Source organism: Sprattus sprattus (assembly GCF_963457725.1).
Source record: "Sprattus sprattus genome assembly, chromosome: 1".
NCBI classification, from domain to species: domain Eukaryota; kingdom Metazoa; phylum Chordata; class Actinopteri; order Clupeiformes; family Clupeidae; genus Sprattus; species Sprattus sprattus.
Window position 1 is genome coordinate 69,989,723 of NC_137920.1, and position 18,099 is coordinate 70,007,821.

Consider the following 18,099-nt stretch of genomic DNA (forward strand, 5'->3'; position numbering starts at 1 on the left):
CAATAATAACTACTTCCACAGCAGAGGTAGGTCAGTGTCACATTGACATTGTATTTTTCTGACGGACACTTCAAAGCTGGCATTGCTGACAAATGACTCTACCCCCTGAGCAAATACTGGCACTGCACCGTATTGCTACGGGTGGGCAAGTTCCTCTACTTACAATCACCCTACCCTCACTGTTATCCCAAACAAACAAAGTAGCTGGAAGTCGAAGTGGATTATAAAGTTCTCCAACTGTGATTCATTGACACTGACTTTCTCACTGTACTCTCAGAAAGTGCAATGCCTTGTTTGTGTCCGTGTTATATAAACGCCCTTGCGCTGGGTTCAAGCGCGCCCTCCACAATTGCATTCCATTCACTGAAAACACACTCCCTGGTGGTCTTCCATCATGCTTCACCTCACTGGAAGTGGAGCTCACTGCAGTCAGATGTCATAAAAAAGAGTATATAAACACACAAGAAGATCAATGTTGCGGCAAGGAGCAATTGCGGCTGTTATATTTAAAAATCTCGGTGGTGAAAGGGGGTTATACAAATGTTCCATCCAGCTTCACACAGTGACATAATTCAATCTTCTGATTATTGTAGTCCAAGGGTTTCTGATAGCATTTCGTATTCATGATTTCATTCATTCAAATGACTCAACAGATGTGTTGTTGTAAGAAAAATAGTGAATAAGTAAGGGATAATGTATAGTCCAATGGTCATTCTTGAGAAATAAGTCCCGACAGGACAAACAGGACCCAGACGTTTCTTCTGAGTATATACACAGAACCTAGACAGTATAATCCCCCCCCCCCCCCCCCCACCCCCATTTCAGTTCTCAATGAATAGGAGTGAGTGCAGTGGACCTAACTGATGTGTGCCACATTCACACTGTACTGTAATCTGTTTGGGTGACTTTGAAATATGGGCTGAACATCTCCGGGCCTTCTTTGTTAGTGAAACTCTCCTGGTTCTTTATCCAGTATCGGATCCTTCCTCTTACCTCACGGACACATTCCCCTCCAGAGATCTTGATAGGGAGAAAGCTCATATCTCACCTGGAGCTTCTGGAGCAAGGCATAGACAGACTTCACAAAGCAGACTGGGAAGATGCTCCTTCTAAAGAGTGATTTTTTTATTTTTTATTTTTACAGACACAGAACTGTAAGTATGTCAGGGATTTGCTACAGTTGGACATTAACTCTGTATTTTAAGTCTGCTGAAAAAAACATAAAATAGTACTACTTTCTTACATTAAAGAAAAACTTTTGTATCAGGAGTGTGTAGCCTACTGTATTTTAATCAGGTTGCAAATGCACTTAAGTGCATTTCAACATAGGCCTTCTACATAGGATACATCTGTGTACTGTTTCCACTTCCACTCTGGAGGCAGGTGCATAAGATATTTGATCAAATAGGTGGAATAACTACATCTAGTTATTTTGCATTGGGAATGAGTGCAAGGGCTAATATATGTTCGATTCCATGTTGATTGGGTGGGAATGGTGGCTCCGTTGCCAGCCTGGTTGGATGTGTCAAAAGAACTGCTCAAATGAGTTGCCGCATTTGTGTCATTTGACGATGTCATTTAGCCCTTTCGAGTATTGTGCTTTTTTTGTCCATGGGAGCTGTACAGAACAACCATCCCAGCAGAAAAGGGAGAATAACAACTGAGAATATGTAGGGGGCGCACACAAGTTTGCCTAAACTGCCATTTAAATGTAGGATAGCATCGATACTGGATCAATTTTAAAAACCCTGTCCAGTCTTGAAGCTTGCCACTTTTAGTAAGCTATCAGAATTGCGTCCCCATATTTCTTAGTTTGCAATGGTCTTTATTTGTTTATGGGAATTGCTAAATTTGGCGAATGCGTGTGCACTTTGGTCGTGGTTGTGGCTGTACCTTTAAGACAAAAATGGGTGTGTTCAAACTCAACCTGACCTCGATGAGATAGATCGCACCCTGTTCCAACTAGTTCACCTGTTAGCAGTACCCAGGGCTGGCGTGGGTCGATGAAGTGTTCCTTTATCACGGATTTCTTTAACTTGTTTGCAATTGTGTCGGTGTAAAGTAATAACATTAATTCTGCTGAGTAAGTTCAAAATCGGCATTGCAACCAGACATGTCTCTGCTTGCGAAACGGCACCTGTTTTCGTGGTTATTCGTCGCGTCGAGCCTACAGGTATCGAGTTTACATTTCGCTCAGGCGACATACATCTGCACTGCATACCTCAACGTGTCATTTGTTGCCCCCCAAAACAACGAAACTAAGTGGCGATACGAAGAAATCGGACTATACGGACAAGACTCTCCAAAGGCATCTGTAGCTGGAAACGTATACTTCCCTGACCCAATATACGGCTGTGACAGCGACACTGTTTATGACATCCCAAATGGATCCGAAGGCTGGATAGCACTTATCCAGCGAGGAAATGGATGCACATTTTCTGACAAGATCAACGTCGCGGCCAGTAAAGGAGCGATTGCCGCTGTTATATTTAATACTCTCGGCATGGAAAACCGGGTCATACAAATGTCCCATCCAGGTATGTTTCAACTTGTAAACACTTTAGGCATTTTCTCGGTTGTCTTACGCAACAGGTCTTTGAGGATTTCTATGTAACCTGAGTTTTCTAAGTTCACGTAAGTTCAGACAACTGAAGGACTGTTTGTGTTAAATAACGTTATGGTATTTCGTCGAGATCGACCGATGTGGCTTAAGGACACGCGCTGTAGGGTGGTGTTACCAACCTGAGGGACCTTGTGTCGTGCGAATTATTTCGATTGAAAACGTCAGTGTTGCGATTAACCAGACAGATGGTATAATCATGCGGCTAGGCCTGTTTTTTAATTTTTTTTTGTATCTGGTCCTTACTCACGCTGGTGGGTGGTGGTGGAGGGATCAAATGGTTATATTAAAGAGTAAAAGTTAGACAGCTGATATGAATGAATTAATCTGCAATGCATATCCGTTGACTCCGTGTTGACTGACTGAAGCCACTACGAACGGTGTGTTTGAGGTGATTTGGCCAAACAGTCCAAATAATCATATTCTGGATGCTGTGATCCACCAAAAGTGTCAGGAAGCAAATAGGCCTACATACACAGGAATATAGGCGAACATTCGCTTTGCACAGTTCCTTCAACATGTCAGTGTTGTTGTTGCACAAACAAGCAATTTCATTTCTGACAAACTGACATTCACCCTTTTAACATGCTTGGGCGCACAAAAGGGAAGCTCACTTAAGAGTCAATCATTTCAGCTGAAGGGAGCTTCAGCTATGGAGGACTGAAAGTGCCAAAATTCAATAAATAAATACACCATCAATAATTATTTAAATGTGTCATTAATTAATTTAAATTGGAATTAAATAAATAAATGTTTCAATAAATGTGTCATTAATTAATTCAAATTGGAATTAAATACATAAATGTTTCAATAAATGTGTCATTAATTTATTAAATACCAATTCATTTTATGTAAAAAAAAACACATTTAATTATTTCACTATTTAATTAATTATGTCATGGTCCTGTGTTGCAGCGCATCAATAATTTATTTTATCTGTCAAACTCACCCATCAAAGTCAGTGGGCGGGGCTAACGCTGATTTAGTCTGATCCATTGCTTTAGTCTGAAGTACCTGGAGAGAGACATTTTTCCACCGGTTCCAGCACCAAAACTTAACGTTATGGAATCTTGTGACATGTTACTTTGGTTAAAATTGTGAGTTATTCACGAGTGGTCTTCTTCCAGCGAGAACGCAAATTCATTTCGATAAAACTTAAATTTTGTTTAACTTTTTAATACCATGTAGTACCATACGACCTAAAGTTAAAGTTCTGTTTACTTGATCACTTTAGACTAGAGTTTTTGAGATGCTCCATGGACCAGCTCAGCAGTAGTTAATTCCTCTGAAATAAACCTTTCAGCATATTCACACCTATTTGCCTTGAGAAGTTTCTTGAGAACTCTTAGAATTTTCCACGACATATAAAAGTTCTGTTTACTTGGCCATGGCTTTCTATATTTTCTCACGTAGATCAGACGAGTGGCAATGCAGTTCATGACGGGAGTTGACTAACTACTTAACAACTGTAGCAGTAACCTACAGCAGCTAGTGCTAGTTACTACACGAACGTGCTTAGTCAAGAGCTTCTTTTTTTTCAAGTGGCAAGTCTTCTACAGTACACACAATACAAAACCAGCACTACATCACGGTCTCAGTTAATGATGCAACTACGGGTTTTCTACGAGCAGGCAATGCAGCTCATGATGGGAGTTGACTAGCATAGTACCTCACGACAGCTAGCAGCTAGCTGCTACAAGAACTTGCTTAGTCAACTGTTAATATCAAGTGTAATATCACACAAAAACAACAAGCCAGATTGAAAGAGATAATGTATACAAAGCAGACAAACCAACACATTTTGATGGATGAAAGCCCTCTTTATTATTTGTAATGTGTTTGTTATTAGGTCTGTTGTCCTTTTGAACCCTGTCCTTTTGAATCCAACTCTCCTCGTATTTCCCCATACATTTTAGCTTTCCTTACTGACTTTTCAATTTTGTTTTGCATTTCTGTTGATGGCTAAATTGCTTTCGAGGTATTTAATCCATGGTCCACTACTGGATCGATTTTCCGTTTTCTTCATCTCGCACGCTCTGGATTTTTAGCGTTTAAGAAAAAGTTTTGTTTGACAGTGTTTAGGAATGAGGCCTGCGTCAATCCAAATATCTTGAATCGGTAAGCCTTGACTTGATGTGCAGGGTAACCAATCAGGTTTTAGGAATCCGCCCACTGACTTTGATGGGTGAGTTTGACAGATAAAATAAATTATTGATGCGCTGCAACACAGGACCATGACATAATTAATTAAATAGTGAAATAATTAAATGTGTTTTTTGACATAAAATGAATTTGTATTTAATGAATTAATGACACATTTAATGAAACATTTATGTATTTATTTCCAATTTGAATTAATTAATGACACATTTAATAAAACATTTATGTATTTAATTCCCATTTTAATTAATTAATGACACATTTAAATAATTATTGATGGTGTATTTATTTATTGAATTTTGTCACTTTCAGTCCTCCATATTCAGCTGGCTTTCCTTGTGATCTGTAGTCATCCGTCACATGGATGTCATCATGTCGCATGAGTGTCAGAAATGGTTAGATAATTTCTGTACAGAAAGCTATTCATGGCCATGTGGTAGCCTACTTTTAAATCGGAAATTTAGTATGGTAGCCTAAATATGCTACATGATAAAACGATAATAGCCGATTCATATTTAAATGAGAGCTATAAAAATATTTTGTCCAGTGGCAACATTGGCACATTGTTGTGAAGGCGAGTTGGTAGCCAACATGTTTACAACCTTAACTTTGCTGCTTACACAGGGCCTACATGAATAATACTAATATTTATTGAAGACTTGTGACCTGCTTCAGTCCTTTTCCTCCTTCAGGTTAGACAGAAGAGAGTAATATATATCGCTATTGTAGAGGAATAACATATTTCTTGGGGGGAAATGGCAACTTTGTAACCACTGGTCTGGTTGCTGGGGTTGTTTCACATCAGACTCAATTAGAGAGACCTATTTTCAAGGGAAGTGGAATGATCAATATCCCCCTCAGTGTATCCACACACTGCATGTACTGACCATGGCTACAGGTGTAAATTAGTGCTACATTTTGTGTTAGCTTTTTGCAATCAATCTAATTTGTGTTAGTGTTGCATCACAGTAGGCTACCTTGTCTAAACAACTAAGGCTGATGTGCACAAGGGTAAGGTGGCTGATGCTGACTAAAGAAGAAATCTAGTTTTGAGGAAGGACTAAACCTCACTGTCGACCAGCTGCCATATAAATTGAAACAATGGGAAGTAACGTTTTCCAAACTGAATGATTGTTCTGATGTGCTCTCCAGGGACCTTTCCATGGGGTCGTCTCTGTCCCAGGGTTTGCTGTCCTGCACAGTCTATTGGCCTTTGTGTAGAAGGAAATGGAATACACCATTCAGTGAGGTGCATTAACATTCAACTTGACACAACTGTGGGAAGCTCTAGGGTCAGCAAGGGTCAACGTGGCTCTAGAGAGTAAATGGAGGGGCAACCAGCTGCATTGTACCACAGGGATCAGGGAGTAAGGCGGTCAAATATCAAATTACCTTTTTCCTATGTTTGCACACCGTAAGATCCTCCAGTACATGACTGGTGCTTATTATGTGCTTCTTTATGGATTAGTCTGATGTAATGAGGTAACCTTGGTACAAATAATAGAAGTGTTGATTTGGTGACACAGATCTCTCTTATTGTAAAATGTTGTATACCTGTCAAAGTCTTTTGCTTGAGCCCAACTGGTTCCAGTAAATGGTTTCCTCCCTCACAAACAAGGAACTGCTTGAAATAAGGTCGGTTCCTCAACAAACTGTTCCTGAAAGTTGAGTCATGTCCCTACAATAATTTAACCACACAGTTTAATTTAAGATATTTGCTCATCTATTAACCTGCCATCATTGATGCCTATATGAAGTTTTCTTCAGCATTTCTTCCACAACTGGGAAAGTTAACAAAATGGCGACTGGCTGCTATAAGTCGCTAATGATGTAGACCTAGGCTACATTCAATGCCCTTAAACAGTTTAATTTGGACTAACCTGTATGATAATCCTAAAAAAGAACTTGCACATTACAACCTTCAGAATAATGTAGTCTTATATGCTAAGCGTGTTTTCTCAGTGTCTAGGCTGTTGAACCTAAGCTTTATGCATATTCTGTCAAAATAAATGTTTTAATTCTAATAGTAACAAACGCCAGCTTTGCAGTGCAAATGAAATGAACGAGAAAGGTGTTGAAATCACATAAAGCACTAACCACATTCACTGTAGAGAGACTTAAAAGTGACTTTAAAGTGTTGTTGACCTTATGAGTCGCACGCCAAATGTTTGGGATTGAAATTGACTTTGTATGTCTCTTGCATCTGCTATTGCACCGGTTATTATATTGAGTTAAAGAATTTTTGAAGTAGATCTGTCATTAATAACATGTTGGAATGTTAGATAGATGTTTTGAATTATTAGTGTAGCTATCGCAAGAGATGTGTGATGTGTTTATCTTCCTGGTCTGGGTGAGCAAAAGTTAGGTTATCTCTTAAACAAGTCTCTTTATCAAAGGTGTACCTGTGAAGTTCGCAACAAAAAGCTAATAACCTTGTCCTATAGTCGGGTGCGACAAGCTGACGTTGCTGTTTTGACCTTGTGCAAAATGCTTTCATTATTTGATATTATGGTCTAAATAGTCATTGTGATGTTTCACTGGGCATTTATTTAATCTCTATGGTTTGAGAATTGTCACACTGGGTTCATTTTTAGTGGTTCTGTGAAATGTGCCCTCAAGTGCATAGATCGTATCGGTAGATTGATTGTGTTTTTGTGTTGTTGTGTAACCATCAAGTGGAGATGCCGCAGTCAAAGTTATTTTACCAATGCCAAACATTTACATATTCCCATATATATGCCATTTTGCTTAGCTTGACAGTAAGCAAATAAGACAAGCGGGTTGTTTTTTCCCAGTATTATTGTAGTCCAACTGGTTATTTGAAGGAACAAAGATAAATAATGGTGACATTACATAATAGAGTGCATAGTTTGCATCACAAAACACATACAGTACACATAGTCCAGCACATAGACTATATAATGTACTGTACATGCTAGCGTACATGGCATTTGGACTCCTCTGATCTCTATGGACTTTGATTTCTACAGTGCTATTGACTGAACTGATAAACCTGTTTATCTTGGTAGTCATGTGATCTGACAAACAAAAAGCAAGTTAACAGTGAACAACACATTTCACCAAGTTATGAAAGTCTGGAGAGATCACTTGTGTCACCTTGTGGGGCCACTGGAAAGATTAGCAATCAGTTTGTTGGAAAACTTAATCCACTCATGTTAAGGAAAGTTTGAGGTGGTGCCTGTTGTCCACATTCTTGTCTTATCAATGGACTATTTAGGTCAAATTTATTTAAAGTTATTATCCTTTTTGTATGAAGATATTGACACTGAGATAGTCTTTCGAGTGGATATTATGGAGGTTATTGTGTCCTTGTACTTATGTTTGAGTTAGCCTACATTCTTCGAAAGTTGCTATTGAGTAAGATAGTATTTACTCAATATGTTTTTCAGGTCTTAGGTTTTGACAGCTTGGAACACCCTTACCAAACCTTTGTGTACTTCATTAACAAATGTCCTTCAATGAATGAATGACAGAAAATATATTCGAAAGTTGTTGTTGTAACAGAAATGTATTACATTTGTGTGCTGTGGAAAGCATTAAAGGTGTTTGATGTTTGTTTGTCAGTAGATTAACGACTCGTAGCTTCTTCTTCATTGTGCCTGGCTAGTGAGTGAACAAGAAAAACTGGTCTGCCTTAGCTGAAACATACCACTGCTCCTAAATATGAGGTACTTGACTTCACTTGCCCTTTCTTTGTTTAAAGTGTGCTTCGATAGAGACAATATGCAAAGACAAAATAGTCTTGGCTTCTGATTACATGTAATCTTTTTTTTTTAAGTGAGTGTATTTTAGCTTGAAGGAGACATGCTGTTCTGTTAATGGGCCTCTTATGAGCAAAGCATTTCAGCCTCACTAGTGAGCATGAAGTTGAGTCTGAAGTGAGGTCTCATTAGTTTTAACACATCTTGTTATCATATCTCACAACAATGTATTTTTTTCTGTCAGACTCCGGTTTATCTTTGTATGACAAAAGCATAATAAACACAGTCCCTTCTTGGTCCAAACAGAATATGCATGTATCATTATTTTACAGACAAGGTGGACACAATTTGACAAGACTATGTTCTGTGATCTCTGTAATCTTTAAAGTTAGTCATTAATTATATTGCTTAGGGAAGGGGAAACTGAAGAACACCACTGAAGTAGCTGTTGCGACAAGTGATTTCTAAGACACTCTTAACTCATAAACCAGATGGGTGGAAAACACTTTAAGATTGTCTGGAGTCAGTGCAACTTACAAACATGTGAGCAATTTGCTGACATTGTTTTGTTAAATCAGGTGGACGGCATGCTGCCTCACATGACATAATATTACACGGCCAATGAAGAGACTTTAAATCTGGCAGACATGGAGACTTTTTCTATAGATAGTTGTTTTGGTTTCCCTCAATTATTTCTGTCTGTGCGCCAGGCCTCACAGTGGATTGTGTGCTTGCAATTCTGGGAAATGCACTTTTGTCATTTCATAGTCACATGAGCCAAATGTTTGGCTTGTGGTTCTTGATTTTCACACCTGCATTCTAAAGATGTTGACCAGAAATGTTCAGAAATCTATAACAGGAAAAACCTCCATGTCCAACCTGTATCCACCTCTTAGCCAGCTTCTGTTTGAAACTACCATGTCACCACTGCAGGAAGAAACGCTCCAATGCAGCCACCTGATGCATGGAACTTCTGTTTTCCACCCTACTTCACAATCAGGATATTGTCTTTCCAAGTAAAAATACTTTCCCGAGTAAAACACTTTTCATTGACGGAACTGAACTAATGCAAAACAAAAAAAACAATATGCTTGTTTGAGGATTCGAGAACAATCAGTCCATTCCAAAAAGTTTAATATTCCATGTAGTAAAGGGGTAATAAAGTGTTAAGGGAATAAAGTGAATATCTAATTTGCTGACACAGATACATGGGCACATTTCCCCCACAGTAAAGCTATAATATTCCGATTAGTATTCATAGTATATTTCTTATAGAGCCATTTAATAGTCAACTACTTTTTCACCCAAACCTTTATCTGTGGATTCTTGATGAAATAAGAGTTTGTCTATCCATAATTGGCAGAATAGTATTGTGTTCTGCACTGCATGTGATTACGATGACTGAGTCATTTGTGTGTGTGTGTGTGTGTGTGTGAGTGTGTGTGTGTGTGTGTGTGTAGAGTGAAAACACTGCACTGTGTGAGGGTGAAAACACAGATGGCATTGTGTTGTGCTCTGTCTGAACTGACATGAACATTTGTGAGTGTGGGGGAAAACATAATGTGGGATTCTGAAGAGGTTCTGCCGCGTATGATATGATATTTCTGTGTTTTTTCATGAAATATAATTCTGCAGTGTGTGTGTGTGACCAATTATGTTGCTACATGTATGTAAATTTGTGCGTGTGTGTGTGTGTTCACAGGCACTGGTGACACAGTAGCCATTATGATCGGACACGTCCGTGGGAGTGAGATGGTGGCTTTGCTGAAGCAGGGTATTTCGGTAACTATGGCAATAGAGGTTGGGAAGCAGCATGGTCCCTGGATGAGCCATTACTCCGTCTTCTTCGTGTCCATTTCCTTCTTCGTAGTGACTGCAGCCACTGTAGGATACTTCATATTCTACTCGGCCCGGCGGCTGAACACAGTCCGACTGCAGAACCGCAAGCAGGTACACAAACTCACACCAAGATGTTACACACAGACTTCATGGCCGTTTCCTTAACCACAAGGGACAAGTTTAACTTTGGCTATCACAAGACAGCCTGGGGTCAGCCCTCTCCTGCTCAAGTGTCCCAAAGAACAGGTTGAGCAGGTCTGACTGGACTCATAGTTTCTGTGGTTGTTGATATCGGTGCTGGGTATGTATGTATGCGCCCCGGCAACAATAGAGGATCCTAATCTGCCTGCTAGTTTCTCCATGCTATAGAGCACACCCACTTTTTTAAATGGAAAAGTACACACACACACACACACCACACACACACACACACACACACACACCACACACACCACACACACCACACACACCACACACACCACACACATCACACAAACCACACAAACCACACAAACCACACACCACACACACCACACACACACACACACACACACACACAGAGCTATGTACACAGAAGCCAACAGCAAGTCGGAAGATGAGCACTGCCTTGCACTGGAACATGCCCAGGCTGCTTTTTGTGCCATACTGTTAGAAACCTTTGAACTGAGAGGAGATATTTCTCCTCACCTTGGCAAGGGTGAGATAGTGAGACTGCGGTCACATTACTGCAAGCCTGATAAACATTTATAGGTCCTCTGTTATGGGGGAGGGAACACACAGAAGTGTGTGTGTTTGTCTCGGACGAGCACTATTCTCAAACAGTCGCCCACTGAGTGTGAAGTTCTGGGCAGAAGGAGAGCATTGTCCTTCCTGTGAGTGTATGCAAAACAGAACAGACACTCCCAAAATGTCAGCCAGCCCTGAATACACATACAAACCTGCATGCCCACAAGCCCACAAACCCACACATATGCTCAAATGTACACGCACACCCTCACACACACACACACACACACACACACACACACACACACACACACACACACACACACACACACACAGTGACACTTGCTGAAACACAAACACGCATACAGGCTTGGTGAAAAACATCCTGCTAATTCTCTTCAGTGAGATTCCCAAGTGACTGAGTGACGCCTGTTTTGTCTGGTGGTGTATTTCCCATGGGCTTTCTGTAGATTAGACAATAATCAAACTTTCATCATTTTATGTAATATGTGACAACTGTTTGCTGTCTACAGTATATATTTATTTAATTTAAATATTTTATATACATTATATTTATATTCTATATATACAATGTATATATGTATATACATTTGCTTAATATAATCAATATATAAAATGTGTGTGTGTGAGGCTCGAGGTGTCTAGCGTTTACATCTCTAAAATCCCCAGAGACTTATTCAGAGGAGAGTTTTAATGACTCAACTGAACAACATCTAAGTCAGGGGTGAATGACATCATCCTCTTCCTCACCTTTAGTTTGATGCTTCCGCAATGACGTTATACACAAGAAAAACGGTGGAAGAAAACCACTGTAAATATCAGCATATGATTCAGCAAAGAGTTCAGTGACTTGCATAAAAACCGGATGTAGTTCCGGTGGTATTTTGAAACTTGCCAGTACATAAGAAATTTCAGTCGATTGATCACTGAGGTAAAAATGGAAAAGATGTATGTATTTTATTCATAGATATTGCCTGGCCCTGGCTTGTTACTTAGCTTCAACACCATTCACACTAAAGCCACAGCATTTCTACTGGCAAAACTGAAGAGGCCCAGGCTTATGGAACTGCACAGCACTGTAGGTGTTGAAGAGAGAGGGAGAGGGTTAACGAATGGGAGAAAGAGAGCTAGGAAGTGGCTGAATAATGCAAAACCGTGCAATGTGAAACGTGGGGAACCCAGCACATGCATATGATTAGCAGAGCACTCTCTAGGCATCTTTTTCCGCATTAACCACTCCAGTGTAATCCACACACCTCGCCCCTCCCCATCCTGTCCTCCTGACACACTCTCCTCCTCTCTCCTATGCAGAAACAGCTGAAGGCCGAAGCAAAGAAGGCGATTCGTCAACTGCAAGTCCGCACACTTAAACAGGGAGATGAGGTACTGAACGGCTGCACTTCCTCCTTTCTTTCTTCCCTCCTTCCACACTTCCCTCCTTTGTTTCAGCTCTTCCTATTTTCTATACTCCTTGTTGGTGTTTCACGAAAGCGTAGTTGACCAACTACCATGATGAAATGATGGTCTCTATCATTTTCAACTTTCTCTTTACACCATTACCACGGTGGTTGCTCAGCGACGCTTTCAGGAAACTCAGCACACACAGATCACCGCTTTGCTTTTCTCCCTTCCTTCCTTCCTTCCCTCCTTCATTCCTTCTCTCTTCCTACTTCCCTTCCTCTCTTCCTACTGTCCTTCCTTCTCTCCTTGCTTCCTTCCTTCCTGTCTTTCTCGCATCCCTCCTTGTGTGTTGTCTTCTAACGTGGTGTTTAATTTGCAGGAGACAGGGCCTGATGCTGACACCTGTGCAGTTTGCATTGATGCGTACAAGGCTGGAGATGTGCTGTCTATTCTCACATGCAAGTATGTAAAGCAAGCCTTTGCACTAATGTGACAGGGTCCTTACGTTGATAAAGTTAAAAATCATTTTTAAATCTATTTGAAATAATAAAGTGTGTGTGTGGTGTGTGTGTGTGTGTGTGTAGTCATCTCTTCCATAAGCAGTGCATTGAGCCATGGTTACTGGAACACAGAACGTGTCCGATGTGTAAATGTGACATCCTGAAAGCCCTGGGAGTTGAGGTAAGGACATAAATACAGTACACCTTGTGGACATCCATTTTAGTGTCCCAAAAAAGTCATTATCATTTTCCTTGAAAGCATAATGTTCCGCAAAGGCCAAATTTAGAGCTTTTTAATTTGGATGTGGCCTGAATGTGCCGAGACATATTAACTCATTTTGCAAAAGAATAATTGAGATGTCCCTCCCTCCTCTCTCTCTCTCTCTCTCTCTCTCTCTCTCTCTCTCTCTCTCTCTCTCTCTCTCTATTCTTTTCCTTCTTTATTTTTCACAGCCTGACATGGAGGAAGCCCCGCAGCAGATCCCAATGCCTCCAGAGATTTTGTCCTTCCCCAACACGACCGATGACGGGCGTAGCGAGACAGCCTCATCTGGCTACGCCTCCATCCAGGGGACCGAGCAGCACAGCCCAATGGAGGAGGACACTGCACACTCCAGCCCTGGTAATGCAGAAGCTCGATGGAGTCTGATGCAAACGCAAACATAGGTAGAAGGACAAGGGAGAAGGATGAAGTCAAGGATTTAAAGTTTTATTTAAGTGTACAGCCTGTGCAGGGAATCACCTCTTTGAAATAGGATCAAGAAGTGACTCCCTGACAGTCAAAAAAAGGCATAGCATATATACCAGGCAGGTAGTTAAGACAGTATAAATCAGTCAGTTATGATGTAGACACAGATGAATGACGTCTGCACAGATGGTTACATTGGTGAATCCTTGAGCTAAGCACAGAGCAGACAGCGGTAGGTCGTTTACTTTATGGCTGTCCCCTTCATGAGAACAGGATGAGCCCTTGTGGTGTCACCCCACAACTGAGGGGGATGCCCGTGGAGGTGACAAGGCAGCTAGAAGGAGTATTACTTGATAGCAGGGTAATTCTTCATGGCAGAAGGCTAGTTTCTGGGGGTAAATAATCCACTTCATATTTCACAGGTGGCACGTACCGAAAAAAACAGTAGCAGTTCGGCTCTCAAGCACCTTCTCTGTGCACTCATGCTATGTCTCTTAAATTCTACCCCTGCATACCTCTCATCCTCCTGTTAAAGGGTGCTCAGGCCCTTCACACGCCTATGCTGGTCATATGGTGTGGGGTGGACGGCAAGATCTTATTCCTCCTGCTGTCTAGAAAAAAGTACTATTATGACCCGTTTTATATATTTATATGTTAAGTGTGTCCATGGCTGTATGCAGTTTTCCACATAGCGTAATCATTAACCTCTAGTCTCTAATGTATATACTGCAAGCGCTATTTTCGTTTCTTTTTTGCCCATGTTGTTTCATCACACAGCCCTAACCACAATGACTTAAAACAACAGGACATACAAAACTCTTTGCACTGCTATGCGCAATTCTTTTTGATTTTACACATTGCAGATGTGTATGAGCTCGGAGAGATGTGTGACATTTCAGTTGTACACACCACATTTCCCACCAGGTCAATGTCAAGTGTGTTGTGTCTGAGCAGGGGCTGTATTTTGTCATGTGCCACAGAAGCACTCTATGGAATTGCGCTGCGCTGTAAACCTCTTGTGTGTAGAGGTGAGATTTGAGAGACAGTTATCATGTTTCCTTAGTCCTCCTTGACCATGAAATTGGACTTCTGTTTTGAGAATGAACGTCATTCTTGGACACTGAGCTGCTACCCACGTCATGGGTTCAGCTTGAAGTGGCAGTTTCACGCAGAACACTAATAGGTCAGGCCACTCCATGTAGATTCTCTTACAGCCTCCCAGTTGACTCAGAATTTCTGGCATTTTCTACATATCCCGGCACGTATATAATGATGAAAATATGCATTTTTCCTCTTCAAATTCACAGTTTTAAAGATTTAAAAAAATAAAAGGTTTTAGAAGGCAATACCGCAACAAGCTGTCGGGAGATCCGCTTGTTTTGGATGTTGCGTATGCGGATTGTAGACAGTACGGTATTGTTGACAATTGATTTCAATGGGAGGCTAGCTAGGATTAGATAGACCAACACAGTTACATAGCCAGCAAGCTGCGTGTCGGCCATCTTGAGCTGATCTGGAATCAGTTAATACGCTGCACATGTTATAGGCCTGCGTGTGCGTGTGTGAAATAATACGTTTTCTCATGCACTGTATAAGTTATTATTATGAATGAACTCCTATCCAATCCATATATTTTACTAAACTTTTTCCAAGCAGTGCATTCTTCCCTAGAAGATACTGTATGTGTATTAGCCATCCGATTCCTCTATAAGCAGAATTATTCCATGAAGTTGAGTAACACCAAACATTGTCTGTACTGCTGTTTCTTAGTGCAGGCCCAAATTTGTGTTACTGACAATCGGGGACCAGTTGGGATGGATTTCTTACTCCTAGATTGCTTGATTGTAATGTGGAGGTTCTTTATCTGTTTCAGAGTCCAAACCTGATCTTGGATCTGTTCAAGTGGATATCCAGCCACATTACGAAAACCTTGCCTTCGAGCACGATGCCCACAGCCAGAGAGAAGCCAGAACATGAGTGCTGAACACACACACACACACACACACACACACACACACACACACACACAAACAAGCATAAGCAAACATAGGCACAAATAAACATAGACACTTCAAAGTATCCTTTGATCACAGATGAACTAGAAACTGGATTGAAAGAGCAGAGTCAAACACGGGTTGGCCTAACTCTACTAGCTATGCATATCACTGGAACATCCCCACCCAAACACACATTAAAACAGGCTCAGTTACCGGGAGGGGTATGCATATTACCTATGGGGTACCTATGCATATTATTTTTCATTATTTTGATATATAACAAGCCTCTGCAGAGCATCTCTGCTTCAGGCCTGTACAGGCTGGACATCAGTACACTCACTGTTATTGTATGTAGGTAATTTAAACATCTAAGTCACTTGATTGTCTGTTAGAAATCACTGTGTCTTCGGCTATGTGTTTTTAATGGCAACATTTTCTTCATGCAGATAGAACGGTATGCTGTATGTTTTAACAGTACCAGATCATAAGATCTCGGACCACAAGCCAGAAATTTCTCTTTGTTGCTTTGCTAGATTTCCTTTGAAGTGTACATTTTTGTCTGTATATTTTATGTGTGTGTGTGTGTGTGTGTGTGTGTGAGCGAGAGAGAGAGAGAGAGAGAGAGAGAGAGAGAGAGAGAGAGAGAGAGAAAGAGAAAAAGAAAAAGTAGTGTGTGGCTGTTCCAACCTGAATGGGCCTTCATTTTTTAACTGAAGCACGGCATTCTGAAAGCCTTAGGACACAGCCCAGTTTAGTCCTTTTCTATGTTTGTACAGTGTGCATTCCAGAGCAGTGTGTGTGAACAGGGCCTTATCACTTTTCTGCCTGAAAATATGGACATTTGTTCAAATGTCTCTATTTCAAAACCTGTAGTGCTCCATCTGCTGTCTGTATATTATACTGTCATCTATACCGTATCGTCAGCTACAAACACATGCGCATGTGCAAGACCACAGTGACTTTTTTTTTTTTTAGGAAAATGGGTTTTATGCAATATCACAAACAAAATTGATATTCTTTTCATTTATTGGTTGTAATGTTATTGAATCGTTTGTTGATTTCTCTATTTCATATCGGTGTTCCTTTGTGAAAAAAATAATCATGTAAGTCATTGGGTTATTACCAATGGGAATGTTGTAAATACCCTACTGTTATACAGGGATAGATGCTAGTACTCCAAATGACATTTTGTACGTAATGCTACCTTACATTTTCAGAAATATCCTTGAAAGTATTTCCCTGGAAATAATTGTTTTATTTAATTTTTTTCAGTTCTCACTGGTCTTACTCCAAAAGGACATGCGTTCCTGTGTAAACTGGCTGTGCAGATAGCGTGCCTTAAAAAGTGATCGAGAAATTAATTATTTTCTTTTATCTTATGACAAAGATGTGTTCTCACTTTATGAAGTTAGTAGGTTCTGCATGCACTTTACAAGAATGATTTTACTTCTTTTGCAGTTTTTTTTTTTTTTTTTTGCTTGAAGGTTCCAGTTCTTCTTAATGAAGAGCACCTAAGTGTTTTTGATTAATGTTAAGGGACAAAAGGATTCTTACTTTTTCATTGTTAACTTGGGTTATGTTGGGTCTTTGATAACTGCTATATATTGAGAAAAGAAATTAATAAATTCTTGTTTTATGAACGCAGTGTGCTGTTGTGTCTTGTAGATAGTAGGCAAATACAGGATGTGTAGACATATTTTGGTATTGATTTAGTATGATGGATACAATCCAAATAAAGGCCACAGGGACAACATAAATGTAGGATTGCAGACGTACAAAAAAAAGAAGTGGCTCCTTTTTCTAGAACTCTAGAAAAGTTATTTTAAAAGGTGAATGTTCTGTGTGGATGTTCGTTTACCACATATTTGTTTCTTGTAATAAAGTTCTACCTGTTTTGGGGAGACTTTTAAATTAAATGTACATGTTCCCTAAACCCTTCAGAATGTTCCAAGAAAATAGTTGAGGACTTTTTTTTCATGGCATGACCGTGTTAGCGTAGGCTATCCAACTACCACTACTTTAGTGCTTAGTTAAAGCTATGAATGCATTACAATTAAAAAATGGCAAAGCCCCCGACCTGTTCTGTGAGGATCGACTTAACCCCCTACCGTTGTCGGGCGCCATACGTAGGCTACTAAATTGTGCAACAAAAATGTTTGTGTATGTCGACTTTCCTAATATATATATTCCTATATTTTTGCCCATCAAATATAATATATCAATACGAGAACGGCCTCTCAAGTAGCGTACATTACATCATTTCCCTGCTATGTCAACAACAAAAGTGTCCATGGCTTTCAGACTCATTATAAGATTTCTTTCTTGCTCTTTGAATAGCTTGTGTCCAATGTCCAAACTGCGAAAAAACCTGATCCTGAAACAGTGTGCGAGCGTCTTCTTCCTCAAGCCAGAAAACTCGACAGAT

At 40.2% G+C, this 18,099-nt stretch overlaps 1 protein-coding gene across 1 annotated transcript; it reads left to right on the forward strand.

Moving 5' to 3' along the window:
* Window positions 1-2,000: 2,000 nt before the first annotated feature.
* Window positions 2,001-15,829, forward strand: rnf128a (ring finger protein 128a). Its single transcript, XM_080832646.1, has 7 exons — window positions 2,001-2,537; window positions 10,205-10,452; window positions 12,400-12,471; window positions 12,869-12,951; window positions 13,074-13,170; window positions 13,443-13,611; window positions 15,551-15,829. Exons 1-7 carry the CDS (start codon window positions 2,114-2,116, stop codon window positions 15,652-15,654), a joined length of 1,197 nt encoding a protein of 398 aa, XP_080688772.1. The 5' UTR covers window positions 2,001-2,113; the 3' UTR covers window positions 15,655-15,829.
* The last annotated feature ends 2,270 nt before the right edge of the window (window positions 15,830-18,099 follow it).

What these genes read in the sequence shown, in the direction of transcription:
- rnf128a (XM_080832646.1), top strand. Translation starts at nt 2,114, where the DNA reads ATGTCTCTGCTTGCGAAACGGCACCTGTTTTCGTGGTTATTCGTCGCG. An exon ending in CATACAAATGTCCCATCCAG is followed by an intron (nt 2,538 to 10,204) that starts GTATGTTTCAAC and finishes GTGTGTTCACAG; the next exon opens with GCACTGGTGACACAGTAGCC. An exon ending in CTGTCTATTCTCACATGCAA is followed by an intron (nt 12,952 to 13,073) that starts GTATGTAAAGCA and finishes GTGTGTGTGTAG; the next exon opens with TCATCTCTTCCATAAGCAGT.